This window comes from Bufo gargarizans, chromosome 2, assembly GCF_014858855.1.
Source record: "Bufo gargarizans isolate SCDJY-AF-19 chromosome 2, ASM1485885v1, whole genome shotgun sequence".
NCBI lineage: Eukaryota > Metazoa > Chordata > Amphibia > Anura > Bufonidae > Bufo > Bufo gargarizans.
The window spans coordinates 170,850,452-170,870,536 of NC_058081.1; the positions used below are offsets into that span (position 1 = coordinate 170,850,452).

Sequence of the window (20,085 nt, forward strand, 5' to 3'; positions counted from 1 at the left end):
ACACCTTTGACAAACCCTGCCTCAATGCGTTTATGTAACCACAGTGTTCCTAAAAAAAAAAAAAATCTAATCTTGCCAACCATGAGTTAGTGATTTTGAAATGCTGTGCTTGCACAATAAGCAATACACATAAAGATCACAGCAGTGAGTCAATCCTAGAGGGGTTGACTACAGTGGCCTCCATGGCAGCATGGGAATCCGGTGTAGTCACTCACTAGCTGTGGTGTGTGCTGCTTGGCTGCAAGCTAAACATGGCTGGAGACTGTCAAGGGAATACAACGTGTGAAAATATAGTTCATTAGCAGGTTTAAAGGAATCCCTAATATATTTTATGATTCCAGTTGGTTATAGACATACAAAATCCTGACCCATTTTTTTATCATCGTAAACATTCTGGTTAATTGAGATGATCACAGCAAGACATGAGTGTGAGACTCTTGAGGGAGAACATACTTTTTAGACCAAGACAGGAGAAGCACAAGTAAATTCTCTGTACATGTAGCAAGCTTTACGCCAGCCAGGGGAGAATGCATGCGTAATATGGCAGTTATTTTAGATTCCATCGAGGGAAAAAATGTCAGTGTGTAAAAGTGATGACACACACTAGTGTAGTAGGGGCCAATAGTCGTTATTAAGGTATGCATGCGTTATCTTATTAACAAACAAAGCAAATGTATGATTATGAATAGTGGCATTAAGAAATTAATAAATAGGACACCCATAAAAACCAGTAAGTAACCATTTAGTTGTTTTTGTCCTTTTGTAATTTTTTGGTTATATTTTAGTACTTGCATTATATATACTGTATAGAAGACACTATTACTAACAACATGTCTGCAATGTAACATATTATCATTCTGTGATCTACAGGGGAACATCTGCCGGCTACGTCTCACATTACCTGCCGATGGGGCATCAAAAACAGAACAGAAAGATTTTACCAAGGAAAAGCAATCACATGTAAGTAAAAGGGCAGTAAATAGTTAATTATTAGGGTTGTCCAAATAATTCTAAAATCCTCTTTATGCCACTAAATGCATTGAAATAAAAAAAATCCTATACTCACCTGTTTCTTTTCGCGCTTCTCTCAATAGTTAAAGGTAAAACCACACTTACCAACTTTTGGGAAGACACATGAGGGATATTCCAAAGTGGACTATACAAAATGTCAGAGCTTTATGCCTCACCCCATTCATATAGACCCTCTTAACATATACAGAATCCAGACCACCGTAACAAAGACCCCTTAATAACTGCCTATAAATGAATACTAATTCTACCCAGAATCCCCTAAACTAATGGAAAGCCTGGACCATACATTCTAAATACAAACCACGACCACCTAAATAAATATGGACCACAGACCATACCCACTAAAAATACAAACCCAGATTTGATACCCCTGAAAAGGCAGACCTCAGAACCCCTGGGGACTATATAAAGTTTTGCTATATAAGTTCTCGTGTCTGTATACAAGAAGGTCAAGGACTTCTGCAGATCTCAAACCAGACATGCAGATACTTACTTACTGCCGGCAGTGGTGGCTGGGAGAGGAGAGAGGTGCAGAAACTGGAAAAGGCTTCTTTCACACTAGCATTTCTATTTTCCGGTATTGAGATCCATCATAGGCTTTCAATGGAGTTCATGATAAATCCATCATTGTATGTTAAAGATAATACAACCAGATCCGTACATAACAGATGCAGACGGTTGTATTATCAGTAACGGAAGCGTTTTTGCTCATCTCTGCCGGATCAGGCAAAACACAAGTGTGAAAGTCGCCGAAGTTATGTCTGGCACCTGGGGGATTTTACAGCTCTTCTGGAAGATATCCCCTTTTTCTGTGATTCCCCTGCACATGTGAATTTTCTGCAGTGGAATTTCGAGCAGGAAAGTAGATTCTATTTTCACAGGAATTCCACAAGAAATACGGCAACAAAATCTATACAATTTAGTGTGGACTTTGCTGTTGCAGATTTGCGTCAGATATGATCCACAGCGAACATACCACATATGGTCCTACATTTTCAACTTCATAACAAAGAGTTTGCATGACACACTGTGCTGCTGGCTAGCTCAATGTCAATTATGGGCATCAGCTCAACATATAAAAGGTTTACAAGTTCAAAACACATTCCTCGACTGTGTAGCTGCTCTTTAATTGTGATCTGTGGTCACCTAAAGTAGTCCGATGGCTTATATATAATATTACTCATTAATAAAAAATAAAAATCCTGCAGTTCAAAATGGTCAGAGACAATAATGAAGAGGCTATAAAATTAAAGATTTTAAGGTGTGGTTCAGAAATTTTCAGAAATTTAAATATAAGCAAGGAACAGTATAAAATAAAAAATAACCAGTACTCACCTGTTAATTCTCCCTGCTGCTCCAGTGGCGCATCTCCGGTGCTGGTCCTGCATCACATACACCCTTCTGATGACTGCTACAGCAAATCACTGGCCCCTGTTCACATGTTGTATATGCAAGCATCAGCGCTGAGGCCAATGATTTGCTGTAGAGGTCAACAGAATGATGTATGATCATCATCATTGGTCATCGTTGCAGGACCATCAGGTAACCAGAGCTGCACCACCGGAAGGGCTGGGGGACTTAACAGGTTAGTAATAGATTTTTTTAAATTTATATTATTCCCTAGTACGTATATGTCAATTTCAGAAAATTCCATTTAGACATCTTCTGAGAGGTCACTGACACATCAGATCCATGAACCTGTGACTCTTACTGATCTCTAGACAGAAAGGTCTACAAAGCTCATCTGTGCCCCGTGGTGCTATGTTCTGGAGATCTTTGGATCTCTGAGTTTAATATCGGAACTGACACAACTCAGCCAATGTAACTGTATCTGATGGACAGACACTTAAATCATGTACCTGCTGTCCACTCTAGAAAAGAGATGATCCTGGATAGGACCCCTCTCTCAATTAACTTGGTATTTCACAAAAGTGTATGAGAAAACATACTGGACAACCCCTTTAATGAAAATATTGAATCAGTCAATTACATGCAAGCAACTCAATGCATTAAAATGTGCAGCTATGATTACTACGTGTTTAAATGCAACATCATATTGGAGAACAAAATGTGATCTTTGTGACGATGGGATGATTGATGGTGTAAAACAGGTTGGTTTGAATATAAAAAATTATTGGCCTCTTTTAGATCAGTGAATCCCGGACTTGTGCCGTCTATGTTCTCCATGGACAGCAAGTGACATCAGTGTTTTTTCATGGACAGTGGGTCTGTGGTGACACCACGGAAGCATGCCCTATTTATGTCTGTGATTACCGATCCCTCATGCACATTTTATAGGTTTTGGGTCTGTGAAAACCATGAAAACATAACACAGATGCCATCCATGTTTGGTCTGTAGTTTTCACAGATCATTATTAGAACATTCTCAGAAAACCAATTTTCAGCTTAGCCGTGTCCATAGAATACAGATGACAAATGGAGGACAAAAATCTGAGACACGGACCAAACACACATCCTTCATGGACAACTTCACGGAAGAACCACTGACCAACTTGCCATGGATCTCATCATGGACATGGGTGTGTCAAGGAGGACTAGCTATGTCTGCAGAGTTTACAGAGAATGGTGCACAGAGAAAAGCATCTGCCCTCTTACACCAAGAAACTAGGGTTTTCATTTTTAATAAACCATATGTACATTATGCTGTGTGGTGCTTGTCCATGCAGCCATCTGATGTAATTTCATGAATGCATTGTCCATCAGCTTTGAAAAGAGCCATTAGAACATGCAGTCAGGTGACAAGGACAGTGTGTTAGAGAATGGAGGAATAAACCCAATGGGTGATATATATATATACAGTATATATATATATATATATATATATATATATATACCATTAGTGTTCTTAATACGTATTTTAATTTTTGTGCCCTGGGAGTAGAAATTTTTGGAAACTCATGGCCACAATAATACATGATATCAAGATTATCAGCATTGGCATTGTATAACCTAGAACTTTGTTATGTAAAACAAGACACATACAAGTAGCTCTTTGTTGAATTATTGGCAACATGCTAATGTTTGCTTTTCTGCACAGTTTTCTTCCTGTATAATATTTATGTGTCCTTGCCATTCTGTTTGTTATTTTTGGCAATTAGTATGTGAAACACATTACTTCAAAGACAATGGGATAAAAATCCCTAAATAAGAAGTAGACCTTGTAGAGAACAGATGTTATATCATACTGTAGCTTGGCATAAAATTTTATTCTAAATAAGTATATAATTGTAGCCTGATTCTTTACACTGTTACCTCTCGAATTTCCTAACACCATGTCATGAACCATACTAAAAATAAACTCCCACGTGACGGGGAGACGTGATGACGTAGGTGCAGCTGCGTCGCCCCCTCCTCCTCCTCCACCTCGCCACGGTCTATTTTACTTGCCGGGCGGAACATGCCTTTGAGCGCTGGAGACGCCACACGCGGACCTGACTTGATGACTACCTGCGGGGGTGCCACGCTGTAACATCCTGCTTGGGGCTCCCTGGGGATGGTGCACCCGGCTTCTTCTGGATCTGGTCTCCCTGTCTCTCCTTCCTGCCAGCATCTAAGTAGGTCTGAAAACCCCTAGCCTCGTACCTTTTGCCTCCATGTTTAAGCCACCTTGCCTTGCTGCTTTATATTTGCCTCTCCGATCCTCCTGCTAACATCCAGGAATTAGTGGCTTCCCGGCTCATCCACAATTTACACTCTTGCGGCTTCTTGGTATGGATTCCTACGAGCCTGACAGTGGATTTGTGATGGTACCGCTTTAATTGAATATGAACTGCTGCTACATTTCTTCTACTGTATGAAGGCCAGTGAGATTAGCCCATTCCGTTTTTTTTTCTGCTTCTTTTTTCTTTTGCCTTTTGCTGTGGTTTATATCAACGAATAGGACACTGTAGAATCAGATAGAATCAGAGAGAAGGGGGGGAAAAATAAGAAAACAAAGGGAAAAAAGGGGGAGAGGAGAGAGAAAGGAGAAAAAAAAAGGGTCCTAAGCAGAAAAAAAAAAAAAGGCCTGAGAGAGGTGAATAAATTAACAATGGGGCATGGCTGGGCACAACCGGCCGGAGGGACAGCCCTTTGGGCACGTTAGGAAGGTACTTACCATATACATAAAACCTATTTTTATCACAAATAAAACTATAGGTGGGGGTAAAACTAGTATATGTTTAATGACATAATGGAGACTGATATGATGATACCAATATCTCTGTATATCGGGCTGACAGAATCCCTTTAAATGCGGATGTGAAGCTTCTCTCAAGGGTTTAAATCAATTATACATGCTGATCAGAATGGCTTCATTCAGAATAAAGGTACCCATTATAATCTGCATTGCTTGTTTGCGAATATACAATATACAATCCTCCGGGGAGTTTCTCACTCCATCCTGTCTCTTGATTCCTCTACGGCCTTTGATAGGGTGGAGATTTCTCTGGAAGGCTTTAGAAAAAAAGGATTTTGCCGATAGGTTCATAAGTATGATTAAGCTTTTGTATAAGTCCCCTAAGGCGAGTTTGAATATTAATGGGAGCTTGACAAATAGCTTAATACTGAATAGGGGTACCCGTCAAGGGTGCCCACTTTCTCCTCTACTATTTGATATTTATATTGAGCCTCTTGCGGCTAGGATAAGGCAAGATTCTAGTGTTGAAGGGTTTGGGATATCAGGAATAGAGGATCACATCTCGTTATATGCAGACGATGTGTTATTTTATATACATAATACTAATATTACACTCCCAATAATTATTCAAATAGTTAATTCTTTTGGTGAAGTTTCGGGTCTTGATATTAATTGGGCAAAAACTTTGCTTATGCCTGTAGACAGATTTGAGCTCCCCAATGAGGGGTCTTTGAGTACGTTAAAAACTTTGGATTCTTTTGAATATTTGGGTATGATGATATCACCTAAGGTCAAACATTATCTGCACCTGAGCCAATAGAATATTCCTAGTTAAGATGGTGATTTTACCCCAGCTCCTCTATATTCTTAGGAATTTCCCAATATGGATTGAGGATACATTTTTTAAACTAATGGAGAGAATTATTAATGACCTACTCTGGGGCAGGAAGTGTGTAAGACTCAAAGTGCAACATCTCTATAAGCCGATAGAGCAGCGAGGGCTGAATCTTCCATATTTTAAGGGCTATTTTATATCTGTACAGTTATGGCTTTACTGCGAATGGAAGAAAAGTCCACTATGTAGTACCTTGGTTATTAGCTGTGCGCTGCTGTTCCCCTGCTTTCCATTTTCCATGATCCTGGGTGCCGCACTCAGCGGTGATCTATGGTCAGTGCTTCCTAGTCACCGCTGCAGTCCTGGGCTCTGTCTGTGTGGGTGCTGTGGTTCTGGCATCTGCTCCACAGTTTCCTCTCAGCCCTCGCCACAGCATGCTTGCTGTTTGTTTTCTGCAGCACTTCCTTAAGGGCCGGCGTACGTCTCTTCCTGTGCTTTATGGGTTAGGTCATGTAACCTCGCTGACCAATCCTCGCCCTTCTGCACATATATAAGTGGCTCAGCCTCATTACCAGATGCTTCAGTGTCAAGGTCTTTGTGCTCTGCTAAGGCTCCTGATAACCACTTGTGTTCCTGTGTTCCTGACTCGTATTTGTGTTATTGGATTCTGCTACCCGTCTGATCCCTGCCTGCTAGTCTTGACTCTCCTATTGCCGACCCAGATTGCCTGACCTGTACCTGTCCTGCCTGCCCTGACCTTTTACCTGTCTGACTAAGCCTCTGCCTCATACTTCGGTCCTGCACTGTTGCTCCTGGTAACAACTCCGCCTGCTGACTATGCCTGTACTTCTGGTACCTTTCTCTGGTACCTCCTAGACCAGCTGCCTCGTGTGCCTATCCTCCTCAAGAGGTAGCGACCTGGTGTTACCCTTGGGAAAGTCTATCCCCACCATCAGGGGTACTGTGAAGAATCGAGGGGTTCACTTAGACAACGCCCTTAGAGAAGGTAGGACATGTGGCACAGTGGGCTCACACCCGCTGGTTCGTGACACATATGATAGCATGTTTACCTTATTGGAATCTTGACAATTATTTAATATAAAAACGGGATTATAGAGAGGCTGGGAAATTGTTTACCAAGTCCTGGTGTACTATTAGAGGATGGTTGGGAATAAAGGGATCTTTATGTTGTACCCCTCTTAATAATTATTATTTTCAGGTGTTAGATGAACTGGTAGGGTAGGGTAGAGTATTGGGTAGAGTATTGGCAAATATGTTGCATAGGTGGTGAGGAATGGAGATGTACTTTCATTTTTGGAGTTAGCACAGAGAGACAATATAACTAATCTATCTTGGTTTAGATATCTTCAGTTACAATCAGCACTTTCTAGTGTTAAAGAAAAAGTTGCCAGTATGGCTTAATAAATGTGGGTTGAGAAATACTTCTAATTGTTCACGGTGTGCCTCACTTAGGGCTGATTATTTGCATATGTTCTGGTTCTGTGAGAACTAAAAGAATACTGAGGTGCAGTTGAACTTTATTACCCAAAAATTGAAAGTAGCGATTCCTTTAAGGGTAGAATGTTGGATTTTGGGTGACCTCTCCAAGATAAATTGCCATAAATATAAAAAGATTCTTCTGATAAAAATCATGTTTTTGGCAAGACTCTTGGTTACACGGGTGTGGTTTTTACAAAATACTTCAAATCTGGGTATATGGTTTAACTTGGTCAAAAAGACTAAAAGGTATGAGAAGGTGCTATATAAACAAAGAAATATAGAGGAAAAATGGACTATGATATGGGGTGTGTGGAGATTCTAATATTCCTGGCCTTAACTTCTCCTCTTTAGGGAGACGCATTGCAAGTGGAGGGAGGGTACTACGGAGTGGGTTTTAAAAGGAAGAAAAGTAATAATGATTTTGGTATGGATTTGTATAGAAAATAATTGTTTGATTCTCAATGAAAAAAATAAAAATAAACTCTCACAAACCCAGTGAGGAGGATCACAAAGGAACCTTTTGGAAAGAAGCCAGAGACCTTGATTATATTTTATAAATGGAGTGGGTTCTGACAACTGATATTAATACAACACTGGTACCTACTGTTATTTAAAGGATTAATAATGAACTTGCATACATACTAAAATAAATCCAGCCATCAAAACACACATTTATTCACACCTAAACCGATACACAAATTGGAAAGTATGCACGCATGTATCTCATGTAATTTATTCTGTATTACTATGTTTTCTCGCTCCTCTCTATTATCATACCATGCTTTATGAAAAGAAAAAGATGCAGACGAGCGCTTAACAAGCTCTGGTTCCAATGCCACCAGATGTAAAGCAGCTATCCTATAAGTCAATATTCGACCCTTTAAATAGGCCCTGAGACATGAAATAATCCAGCACCTCATCTGCAGACAGCTGTTTCGGGTGATTGTCCCTCATCAATGCAGAGCGGAGAGTACTGGCTTAACTGGTTGAGAGGCATAAGTCAGGATTTGGGGGATAACGAGAGATAGTACCCCCCCCCCCCCCCCAAATCCTGACGTGTGCTCTTCTCATGTTTTTGCGGCCCTATTGAAGTGAATGGGTCCAAATCCGAGCTTAAAAAAAAATGCAACTCGGATGCAGACCCAAACAACGGTTGTGTGCATGAGCCCTTTGAAGGACATTTCACATAGGAGAAAAATGACAGAAAACACATGTTTGAGAGGGATAGAGAAAACATGCTGAGAAAAATGAAATAGGAAAGCATCTGAAGAGAGGGAATGTCCTGAACAAGTATCGGTAAATGTAAAAAAAAAAAGTGCTTTGTAATTGGAATAGCAGCACAATACTGAGGCTCCTGAATGGCATTTAGTGACTTGTTTTTGTATACATCCGTGAATCAGAGATCATGTTCCCAGGGAAGCAGGAAAAACACGTCACCAGAAAGCTCTTATCAGTATAGCCGCCTGCAGCTGCTAAATGAAGGCTAAATACACTACAGTATATGGATAATTTATCAACAGTTTATCAGAAAGTTAAAAATCTCGTTCTTTCTAGTGTGGGAACAAAATTCAGGCCATGAGTTGGTGTGAAGGGAAAATGTATAATTTAATAATGGTATTTCTTCTGCGAATGCTCTTTATCAGTTTATATACTAAAGCTGTGCTGTCTCTGCAAATGATGCAGAGATGAATAGATCAGCACTATGTATACTGCTAGCAATTTTATATGATTTATCATAATATAGTATATACACTCCTCTAAATTGAAAATTGCAGCACCAAGGACAAGCCAGAAGGTTATACAAATCGAGGAAGTAGCAGGTATCGCTAAGATCTGCAAATGATCACATTTTCAAGCACCTAGCTCCAATCTGTGGCTTATGGGAGAGTCATAAAAGCCAGATTGATTGCACCGTTTTTTTTAGGCACATGATACCTGAAAAATAGGATCAAGTTGTGTGTGATGCCTTCTGTTTGTCGACATGCCAGTTATCTCCAAACTGAGAGGGACAGAATCCGTGAACTGAGAGTCCTTAGTTTATTACTTCAGCAGATCCTGGTGGTTGGGAGAACATCAAAGAACTGTAATGACAAGGTGAACCGTATGTATGCATGAATTGCCTGATTAGAAGAAGAATGTGTAGTAATCCATTCTGTACTACAAGTAAAATTGGACATCACATCTCAAGCCTAGGGCGACAGTGTCTACACAAATCATCAGAAGACGTTTGCATGACAATGGGCTACAAGCCAGATATCTAGCTATAGATGTCCCATTGACACCATGCCACTGCTCTGAAATGCTATCACGTTGAACAGCAAGATAGCAATGAAGGCTGGAATGGAGCTCTATCCACTTCAATGATGAGTCCTGCATTTGTCTCGGATACAATAACAGGCGGAGATTGGTCTAGAAAACACGTGGCCAATGCAACAAGAGAACATAACACCTGTCCTACTCCTGGGATTATGGTGTGGGGTGGTGTTGTGTAACCGGACCCCTCTAGTCTTCATGTCAGGTGCACTAACATCTTGGCGATACATTGATTTCATTGTGGAACCAATGATACGGCCATTTCACCAAAATGTCCCAGGAGCTGCCAGCAGTGGATCTTGTGCATTCAGTGTGGCAGAACATTCCTCAGACAACTATTAATAACCTCACTGTTATCATGCTAAGGCATGTATGTGCATGTATTTCTGCTTGTGGTGCTCAAACTCAATACAGAATAAATTGAGATGTTTTAAATATTATTATTTTTTTTACATTTTTTGTCATTTGCTGGTTACTCACATGTCTATCAATCCTGTGATTACCATAATTCCACGACTTTACCTTCTTGGTGTTGCAATTTCAATGTTCAGGAGTGATATAAAAACATTATTACTATTACTGATAATAATATGATTACTGCCAGGAGTCCTTAGTCAGTTCTCACCACTGATTGACAAAAGACAATGGGGCAAACCTGAACCAATTTAAGGTTTGATTTCTTTGTTTGATTCTCTAACAAAACCCAGGTTACTTACTCATTTGATGGTCTCCATGAAACACAATTAATTAGCTAGTCTTCATGAGGGGTACAACTGAATAATTTGGTCTCCAGGTAACCCAGTCTACACTGAAGCTTCTACCTATGGTACACAGAGTTGTACATGTCACTATCCCTTTTGGTCCCACTAATAACTAAAAGCCTCCTATGGGTCAACCCCACTTAGGCTGGCAATGCTCTTAGTCTATACCACTTCAAAAATGGATTGCACAATGAGCCTGAGTAGTGATTGTTGAGTTAGCTTACTGTCTGCTTTCCTGATGACTTGGTCTTGCATGGTAGAACCATATTACTGCACCATTCAGAGGTTCACCTCAGAGGCAGGGAACCTTTCACATAGTTTTCTGCAGACCACTATCGTACCTCCTTCCCTCAATTTGCCTCTGCAGAATGTTAACCTTTCTTAGGCTCTAGATGCGCCATGCTCCTAAATGGTGGAATAGACTTTTGGCCTGATTGTCAACAATAGGCACAATGCAATGAATTTACAGGCTTTCTGCTATTGGTGTCAAACCTTCCCTTTTATCATTATACATTTTTACCACCATGCACATTTTTCAATTAGGTTTTTCAAAATAGGTTCATTGGACTACTCAATACTCTAGTAGTTGCCAAGAGTACTATCATTCTTGGAGTGAACCACTGCAGCCTATCACTGCAGCACCCAGGAGGATATTGTGACCTGCCATCCGGACAGCTTGCAAAACAAGGGCGTCCAAAACAACATAATACAATATATAATGGTATTATGTTGGATTTACCTGCTGGAGATGTGAACATAGCCTTAGGCCGAATGCACACGGCCGTGAGCGGTCTGTGGTAACACGGCCTGGATTCCTGCTGAGAGCAGGAGCACACGGCGTCATTGGTTGCTATGATGCTGTGCGCTTCATGCCGCCGCTGCACTACAGTAATACACTCGTATAGATCATACCAGTGTATTACTGTAGTGCAGCGGCGGCATGAAGCGCACAGCATCATAGCAACCAATGACGCCGTGTGCTCCTGCTCTCAGCAGGAATCCAGGCCGTGTTACCACGGACCGCTCACGGCTGTAAAAACACGGCCGTGTGCATTCGGCCTAAGGCTATGTTCACATCTCCAGCAGGTAAATCCAGTAAGTCTGTTACAACAGAGGGACAGACTACCAAAGTTGCTGCATCGACCATAATGGGATCCAACGAGTTTCCAGCATAAATGCCGGATTTCTGCATTTCTTGTAGAAAGACGATATTTATGCCAGAAACCTGCTGGATCCCCGTCGGATTCCTATATAGTCAATGGGAATCTGGTGGTGTGCAGCAGTGTGTAGTGGTGTCTGCCTATTCAGGATACAGTAATTGCAGTAGTTTGTTCTTCTGCTAGAATAGACTATTGGATGTACCTGCCAGAGATGTGAGCATAGCCTTAGCTAAGTAATCAGTCCATTAAAGAATCAGATAACCATTGTAAATAACACAACTGCAGTCCATATGCTGTGGTGAGTACACAGTTCACCCTCCTTACTGGAGTAAAAGTATATTACTGTCACATAAACATGGTGTGTGTAGGTACATGGCAAAGTATTTTGATCTATTAATGCTATCAATTTGCCTTTTCTGCCTTCATCTACATAGTGGGATAATCATCCACTGGAATAAACTAGAATTTGTTCTTACATGGTTAACACATTTACTTTTTTTTTTTTTTTTACAAACATCTGAATGTGTTTTCAGCAATGTCCATTGATGCTTTTGTAGTGACATCTCATTGACGCCATGTATGCAAAACAACTTGAAGACTGCATGTACAACCATTATGCAGTTTTCATAGGATCAGTTTTTTATAGGAGCAGTTCTAGTGACAATTTCTTTGAACAGTGTCTTTAAAAACACAGTAATATATTGCTTATGTTTTTACAGTAGCAGACCTAGTCTGTGCACTCTTGGTGCCATTTTGTGGCCAAATCCAAAGGGCATGAATATAGAAAGTTCACTTAAAGCAAAGAACGGCAAACAGGAAAATACTTTAGATCATAAATTAAGTTTATAGAGATAAAACTAGAGATGAATGAATTGATTCTACAGAAATCAAATATGTTACGCATTTCCTAAAAGATTCTAATTTTGGCAAATCTAAAATTTTTCTGATTCATCTTGCGCAAATTTCTCAAAGTGGCAGACACCATTATGAAGATCAGAAGGCATCAACCACCAAAAAAGGAAAATATCTTTAGCAGTTTTTTTATGGAAAAAAATCTTAAAGTGCAGTGTGTTATTAAACAGGCTGTTTATAATCACCGGCTGCCATGCTTTACCCATATCTGTTGCTGTCACTTTGACATTATGAATTTTGTATTGACGTTAAAGAGCTTGAAATGGGTTTGGATACGGTCTTAGAAGAGACTGAACTCATTGAACTTGATAGCTGATTCGACCAAGTTGGACCCAAAAGTACTTTTGTGAAATTCGCTCATCTCTAGATACCATCAAATCATTAAAAGCGTTTTACGAGATTTAAATACTGATGACCTATCCTCTGATCGGTGAGGGTCTGACACCTGGGGCCCCCGCCCATCAGCTGTTTGAGAAAGCACCGTGGCTCCTGTGAGTGCTGCAACCTTCTCTGTGCTCACCAAGCACAAGGTCGTAGGTTTGATAGCAGCTGTGCTTGGTATCGCAGTTCAACCCCATCCACTTATATGGGACTGAACTGCGCCAAGGCGACATGACCAATGAAATTGTCATCACTCGGCCTAGGTAAAGCTGTGAGAAGGCCGCGGTGCTACTGTGAGTGAAGCTGCCTTCTCAAAAAGCTGATTGGCATGGGTCCTGGGTGTTGGACCCCCACCAATCAGATACTGATGACCTATCCAGAGGATCATCTTGGAAAACCCCTTCAATATGTACTGTATTGTTTTACTATGGACAGACTTAGTCTGCATTGAATCTCATCATAGTAGTAAATTAAACCCTTGAAGAGAATTTGGCAAGATGAGATCTAAGCAGAGAGAGACACTTGAATGAAATACTTAGAAGCTGTATCTTTTGCATGCAATAGGCTGACAATGTTCAACTGGCTTTAGTGAAGTAGAAGTTAAACATGAAGCAATGACTGGAATGTTAACTGATGCTGAGGTCTAGGCATATAGTCATATTAGGATGATTTGTTCTAAGGACTGAATCACAACTAGCACTGACTAGCTGTAGGCACTTTAAAGAGGACCTTTCACTCGTATACAAACTAAAAACTAACTCTATCTGTGGGCAGAGCGGCGCCCAGGGGCCCCCCTGCACTTTCTAGTATGCCTGGGCGCCGCTCCGTTCACCCGGTATAGGTTCAGGTGTCTCAGCTCCATCTGTTGTATTGGACTGATTTTTTGTAGGAGGCGTGTCCCTTGCTGCAGTGCTGGCCAATTGCAGCACACAGCTCATAGACAGTCTATGAGCTGTGTGCTGCGATTGGCCAGCGCTGCAGCAAGGGACACGCCTCCTACAAAAAATCAGTCCAATACAACAGACGGAGCTGAGACTCCGGAGCCTATACCGGGTGAACGGAGCGGCGCCCAGGCATACTAGTAAGTGCAGGGGGACCCCTGGGCGCCGCTCTGCCCACAGGTATAGTTAGTTTTTAGTTTGTATACAAGTGAAAGGTCCTCTTTAATGTCCATGTGTAAGATAGTTGAAAACTGTTAGCGTTAGAATCAACTGTAAAGCATAAAAAACAGCAAAACCCTGTGATGGATATCTGCCATGTGCTTACTGGAGTGCAGGAAAGTAGTAGCTAAAATAATAAAACTAGATCTCTTTGGCAATAGGTGACTTGTAAGGAGCACAAAAATTCTGACCAAGTCCTTAGGATAAGCCAACAGTGGTCGTTGATGACACCGATCAGTTGAATGAACGGGCTGCAATACAAAAACAGCCACTTGTGTATGGACATTAATGTGTCAGTACTGCCGTCATAAGGTCATACATTCTGCTAATTACTGGAGGTCCCAGAGGTGGCACCCCGTGATCATGCATTTATTTTTCAATATAAAATCATGGAACACTCCTTTGATTATTAGCACTGTTATATGTGACAAATGTACTAACATATCCAAAATCATATGAAGTCAACTGCACCTATGGCCAACCTCATAGTATTCATTAATTGGATTGGTACAGATACACAAACCCACCAGCAAAACCAAGGTAAGTTGTCAAGCCAATTGTCAGTGCTTCTGTGGCCAAAGGTCCTTTAACATGGCCAGATTTCTGTTGGTAGTTCATGCAGATTGACAATATAGCAAGCTGATTGGTGCTAGGTTAAGGAGCTTCACAAAGCAGAGCCATTTGTATACACTGTTGTCGGCAGCACATCCTGTGTTAACACAAGGCAATGTGTTGCTGACAAAAGATAGTTTTTATGATAGCATCAAAGATTCAATTAGCTAAATGATTGACATATTACAGGGGCCAGTGATCAGGAATGAACTTCTCTTTGGCTTGTGTGAAACGGCCCACCCCCCTCCCTCACATCGACCATACCTCCAAGGTAATTTACTGGGAGCAGAATGCCCCCTTCCCCATGCAAAAACCTTGTGGTAACCATTTGGTTGCTATGGCAACCCGGGGCCTTTTGAAGGCTTCAAGGCCTGTCATAGTTATAAGTTCCTATTAAGCCCTGCCTCATCGGGGAGCACATCAGAGAAACAGAGTAAGCAGTTGTTCTATACATGTATTACTTTAATAAACCCACTAATGACCAGACTTTAAAAGGTCTTAATGACCAGAAAAATGTTTTTCTTGTTTTAATTTTTCATTGACTTGGCTATCTAATGCCTTGTTTTATGCAGGAGAAATTGTATTTTTGTTTGGAATTTTTTGGGAGTTCATATAAAGGCAAAAAATTTTTGGGAAGTTTTTTGTTTTTATACCATGTCTTACACCAAATTACATTATCCATGATTTTTTCAGGTTAAGGTTATATAAATACCTTATGTGTCATTTTTTAAAATTAACATTTAGAGGGGTTCTCTGATGTTTACACATTGATGACCTATCCTCATAGGTCATCAATGTGTCATCGGCAGAGGTCCAACTCTCAGCACCCGCCGATCAGCAGTGATGAGCGGCAGGGATAATATTCGAATTTGCAATATTTTGCAAATATTTGGGCGAATATTCGTCATATATTCACAAATTCGAGAATTCGTGATCTCCATTCATTATTTTCTTGATTGCGAAAATTGGTAATAGGAAAATTCACGATAAAAATTTGCAATATGAAAATTCACAATCAACACTACTCCTAAAGTCAACGATATTGCAGCCTTCTCATTGGACCACAAGCAAGAAGGAGTGAGGGATCATGGGTACTGATAATAGAATAGAATATTCGCGATTACGAAGATATAGCACTATATTCTACAGGGTGGGCCATTTATATGGATACACCTTAATAAAATGGGAATGGTTGGTGATATTAACTTCCTGTTTGTGGCACATTAGTATATGTGAGGGGGGAAACTTTTCAAGATGGGTGGTGACCATGGCGGCCATTTTGAAGTCGGCCATTTTGAATCCAACTTTTGATTTTTCAGTAGGAAGAGGGTCATGTGACACATCCAACTTATTGGGAATTTCACAGGAAAAACAATGGTGTGCTTGGTAACTTTATTCTTTCATGAGTTATTTACAAGTTTCTGACCACTTATAAAATGTGTTCAATGTGCTGCCCATTGTGTTGGATTGTCAATGCAACCCTGTTCTCCCACTCTTCACACACTGATAGCAACACCGCAGGAGAAATGCTAGCACAGGCTTCCAGTAGCCGTAGTTTCAGGTGCTGCACATCTCGTATCTTCACAGGATATGCTGCATGGGGACATTCCACTGCTGAGGCCAGTCATTGACTGCAGTGGTGAATGTGACTCTGTCCATCCAGAAGTTGAAAGGACAGGAACCATCGCAGAAGAACAGCAGAATAGAGCGGTAGGGAGCAGGCAAGTATCCTGTTTTCAACAGGTGCAACAGACTTCACTTCAAATTAAAAAAAGTACAAACATCTGGATAACACCTTTAAAATTGTTGGGTGGTGCAAAGCATTTTGCTAACATCAGCTTTACATGAGAGTTGTGTGGTCACTACATATAGTGGATTATTTAGGGCTACACCAAATCTGGTATAAAATATCTCAGGCATAACAAACCATAATTAGGTCACTGTGCACTTTCTCCAATGTTATATTCTGTTTACTAATGGCTGGCATGTCTTTATATCTTATCAATAAGCAAACAAAGTAAGTTCCCCGTTGTACAACAGATTAATAAGGGAATGGAGACTGCCTAGATTTTTGTTATGCATCAAGTTAAAGCTCTTTTACACTGGCCATGGGTGGGGCCAAATTATCGGGAATTAATGATCCAACAAACACTCATTCCCAATGATTAGCCTATGTATATGTGTCGCCGATCACCCACAAACAAATAAAGACCTTTCATTGCAGGGACACCTGATTATTTATACAGCACATAAAATCATCTTTAGTTAGAGGGGATGATTGCTGCTGGGCTCTGACTGGCACACAGGGGAACAAGTGAATCCCCCGGTTGGCCTCTAGTCCCCCACCCTCTGCACATGGCACATTAGACTGACTACATCTAGGCAACCCATAACATTTCAACAAGCCTATGTTCATAAAAAAACTGGGTAGATTATTTGAATAGCCAACTACCCAATTTATTATTATAGATGAATTGGATGGCCGAGGTGACAACAGCCAGTATCCTGTTTTATCAGGAACCTGCCTTCTCGAAGTCTCTATAATCAATCATCCTTAGGGTCTTGCTGCTGCCTGCTGCTGTGTGGGCGGATAATATTTGCATGCAGCTATACAGTGGGCCCCCAGAACGAATTTTACAGGTGGGCCCAAGGCACCCAGTCCGAGACTGATGGTTACATGTAAATGCAGCGAACGAGCAAGCAATGACTGATAACGAACGGTTTGTTCCCGATCATTACCCTGTGTATCGGCCATGTTTATAGACCCTTAGCATTTTTTTTATCTTTAGCGTTCTCTAGGCAATATCTTAGAAAGGAGGAAGATCTCACAATTATACTGTAAGTTGATGCTTGATCTGGTTATAATGGTAGATGGAGTGAAAAAAAAGCACAAATTCACACCGTTTTATTAGAGAGTGACTCAAAGGATAGCTCAGTACTGCATTATTTCCTAGAATATACTCTAATTGCCCTTCTTCTACATGATTGTGAGAGACCGAAGACTTGTATGCCACTTTGTGTAGCTGTGTGACTAAGAGAACAATTTTCTACTCAAATATATTGGTTGTGAACTCATCAGACTCTATCATCTCATGAGCTCCTCATCTCATGATTTGTAATTTTTCAGTCTTCCCTAGTCATAACAATGATAAGCACTAGAGCAGTCTGAAACGCGTCAGCTTTGTTAGTCCATGTGTTTTAAACTGAAAAAATAAAGCTACTGTTTTATTTCTTTTGGATTTTACGTATGTTCCAGAACTTCCAGTGTCTCTGCGTTACGCACATAGAGATTCTGGTCATTGGTAGCCAGTCATTGGGGTGCTCATGCTGTAGGTGGCATAGACAGTACATATTTGTTGGCAGGAACAATTATAGTTGCTGAGATCACCTCACCAGTCTGTGGCCGGTTGCAGACATTGGATTTATAGCAGATCCCACCAAATTTATTTGAACTGCCAGACAAGTTCAAATGTCTATAGCTAGTGCTACTATGAAAACAACATTAATACAGAACCTATCAGCATTGTGCCATGATTGAACATCCATCTGCTATATAGGACATCTGATCCTGCAGGCGTGCTCCCTTTTATCTCTCCTTCCTACTTGGTAATTGACATTCGGCAGCTTAGCAAGAAGTAGGGAGTAGATAGGAGGATGTACTGCAGGATGCTTGTTTGTAGTCTGTTACCATGAAGACACATAGGTCTAAACAGGAGCTGTAGACCCAAAATGGTATTTTCCAAAGATGTGCAGTACATGGCCTTTAAATTGAATCTTTCACCAGAAATTCACTTTAAAAGTGTACCTACACCTTCATACAGTTTGCTTTTAAACTATTCAAAATACCATTAATTCAATTTTGTAAAGTATTTTAGCAATACTAATACAAATTTTAGCATTTTACTGTCTTCATGTCAAAATAGGCTCCCAGAGTTTGATCCCGTCTATAGCACTTTTGACCGTTGCATATACAGAATCTGTACACAGTTGCAATGCATGTGTGTACTGATTGCACCGTTCTACGAGGATAGGTGCTGCAGTGTGCTCAGTACTGACAGGAGAAGACAGTGCTGCTCCTGTCCGTCGGCTCTGCTCAATGCTCTGCATAGCACATCACAGCAGGTTACCCTACACCGATGTGCACAGGCAGGAACAGAGATGTGCTGTGCAGAGTCCCGTTCCACTAAAGCCTGTAGATTGTATAAAAGGGTAGGATACTATAAACCAGGTGAAATGTCTTGTAGGGCTAGCTCATCTGAATATAATTATACCTTTTACGTAGCACTCTGTAGCTTCATTTTGGAGATAAATTACTTTATAATATAAATGAGCAGTTTAGCATAGAGGATGGGCCCAAGTCACTTGGTGCACCCTTGCTCCTCCTGCTTCCTCTGACAGCCCCTCCTTTTCCTTCTTGAGTGACAGGGCCAGGTGAGATGACTGTGCAGGATTGGTTATGTCAATCAAGAAGGACAGGGAGGACTGGCAGAAAAAGCGGAAGAAGCAAGGGTGCACAGAGTGGCTAGGGCCTCTGCTCAGTGCACTAAACTGCTTAATTGAATATGGATTAAAAGTTTTTTCATTTTTTTCCAAAATGATGCAATCAGTGTTGAACTGACCCACCAGAGCACCGGAGAATCCTCAGGTATGCCCAGGCTCTGGGAACATAGTGGGCGGCAAATGTCCAAAGAAAAAAAAATTGGAGCTACTTTTGGATACAATAACCTGCCACTGGGGTAGTTGAATCAAAACCTATTAGACTTTATTGATGTCCAGTCTGACACTGGAAGCAATGGTATCTAAGTGAACAGTATCATTACATTCAGATGAGCTAGCCCTACAGTGAATTTCCTAGTGACAGAGGCTGGACGATCAGTATTCAATCATCAGGTAATTATTTTTCTCTGACACAGAATAACTTCATAATCCAGAAATAAGACTGGTGATTGAACATAGAACATATAATGTAATACAATATAATCAATTAGAAAACAAGTGATATTAGGATATTACAGAATATCTTCTCGGATGTTCTCTGCTCTTCAGAGATATCTGTCAGAAATAGAAAGTTGCACCTTCCAAAGAACAACCTTTAAATTGGTGGCGTCATCACTTCATCTATAGAAGGCCAGGTCAAAGAGCAAGACAGAGATTGATTGGTCAATTGTCTGTGATTTATCGATTTAACCTATGGAAACTTTTGGCAACTTACATGAGCAGTAAGTTGTTCAGGCAGTAGTTGTGTAAAATCTCTTAAGAGGAGACATAGTAGAGTCAAGTA

General features: G+C 40.7%; 1 protein-coding gene across 3 annotated transcripts in view; it reads left to right on the forward strand.

Annotated features, from left to right (window-relative positions):
• Nucleotides 1–20,085, forward strand: part of LOC122927654 (myocardial zonula adherens protein) — a 124,669-nt gene that overhangs the window by 38,851 nt on the left and 65,733 nt on the right. For all 3 annotated transcript variants that reach the window (XM_044279700.1, XM_044279699.1, XM_044279701.1), the window contains one exon: nt 871–960. In XM_044279700.1, the coding sequence (XP_044135635.1) occupies nt 871–960 (90 nt within the window). The remainder of the gene's footprint in view (nt 1–870; nt 961–20,085) is intronic.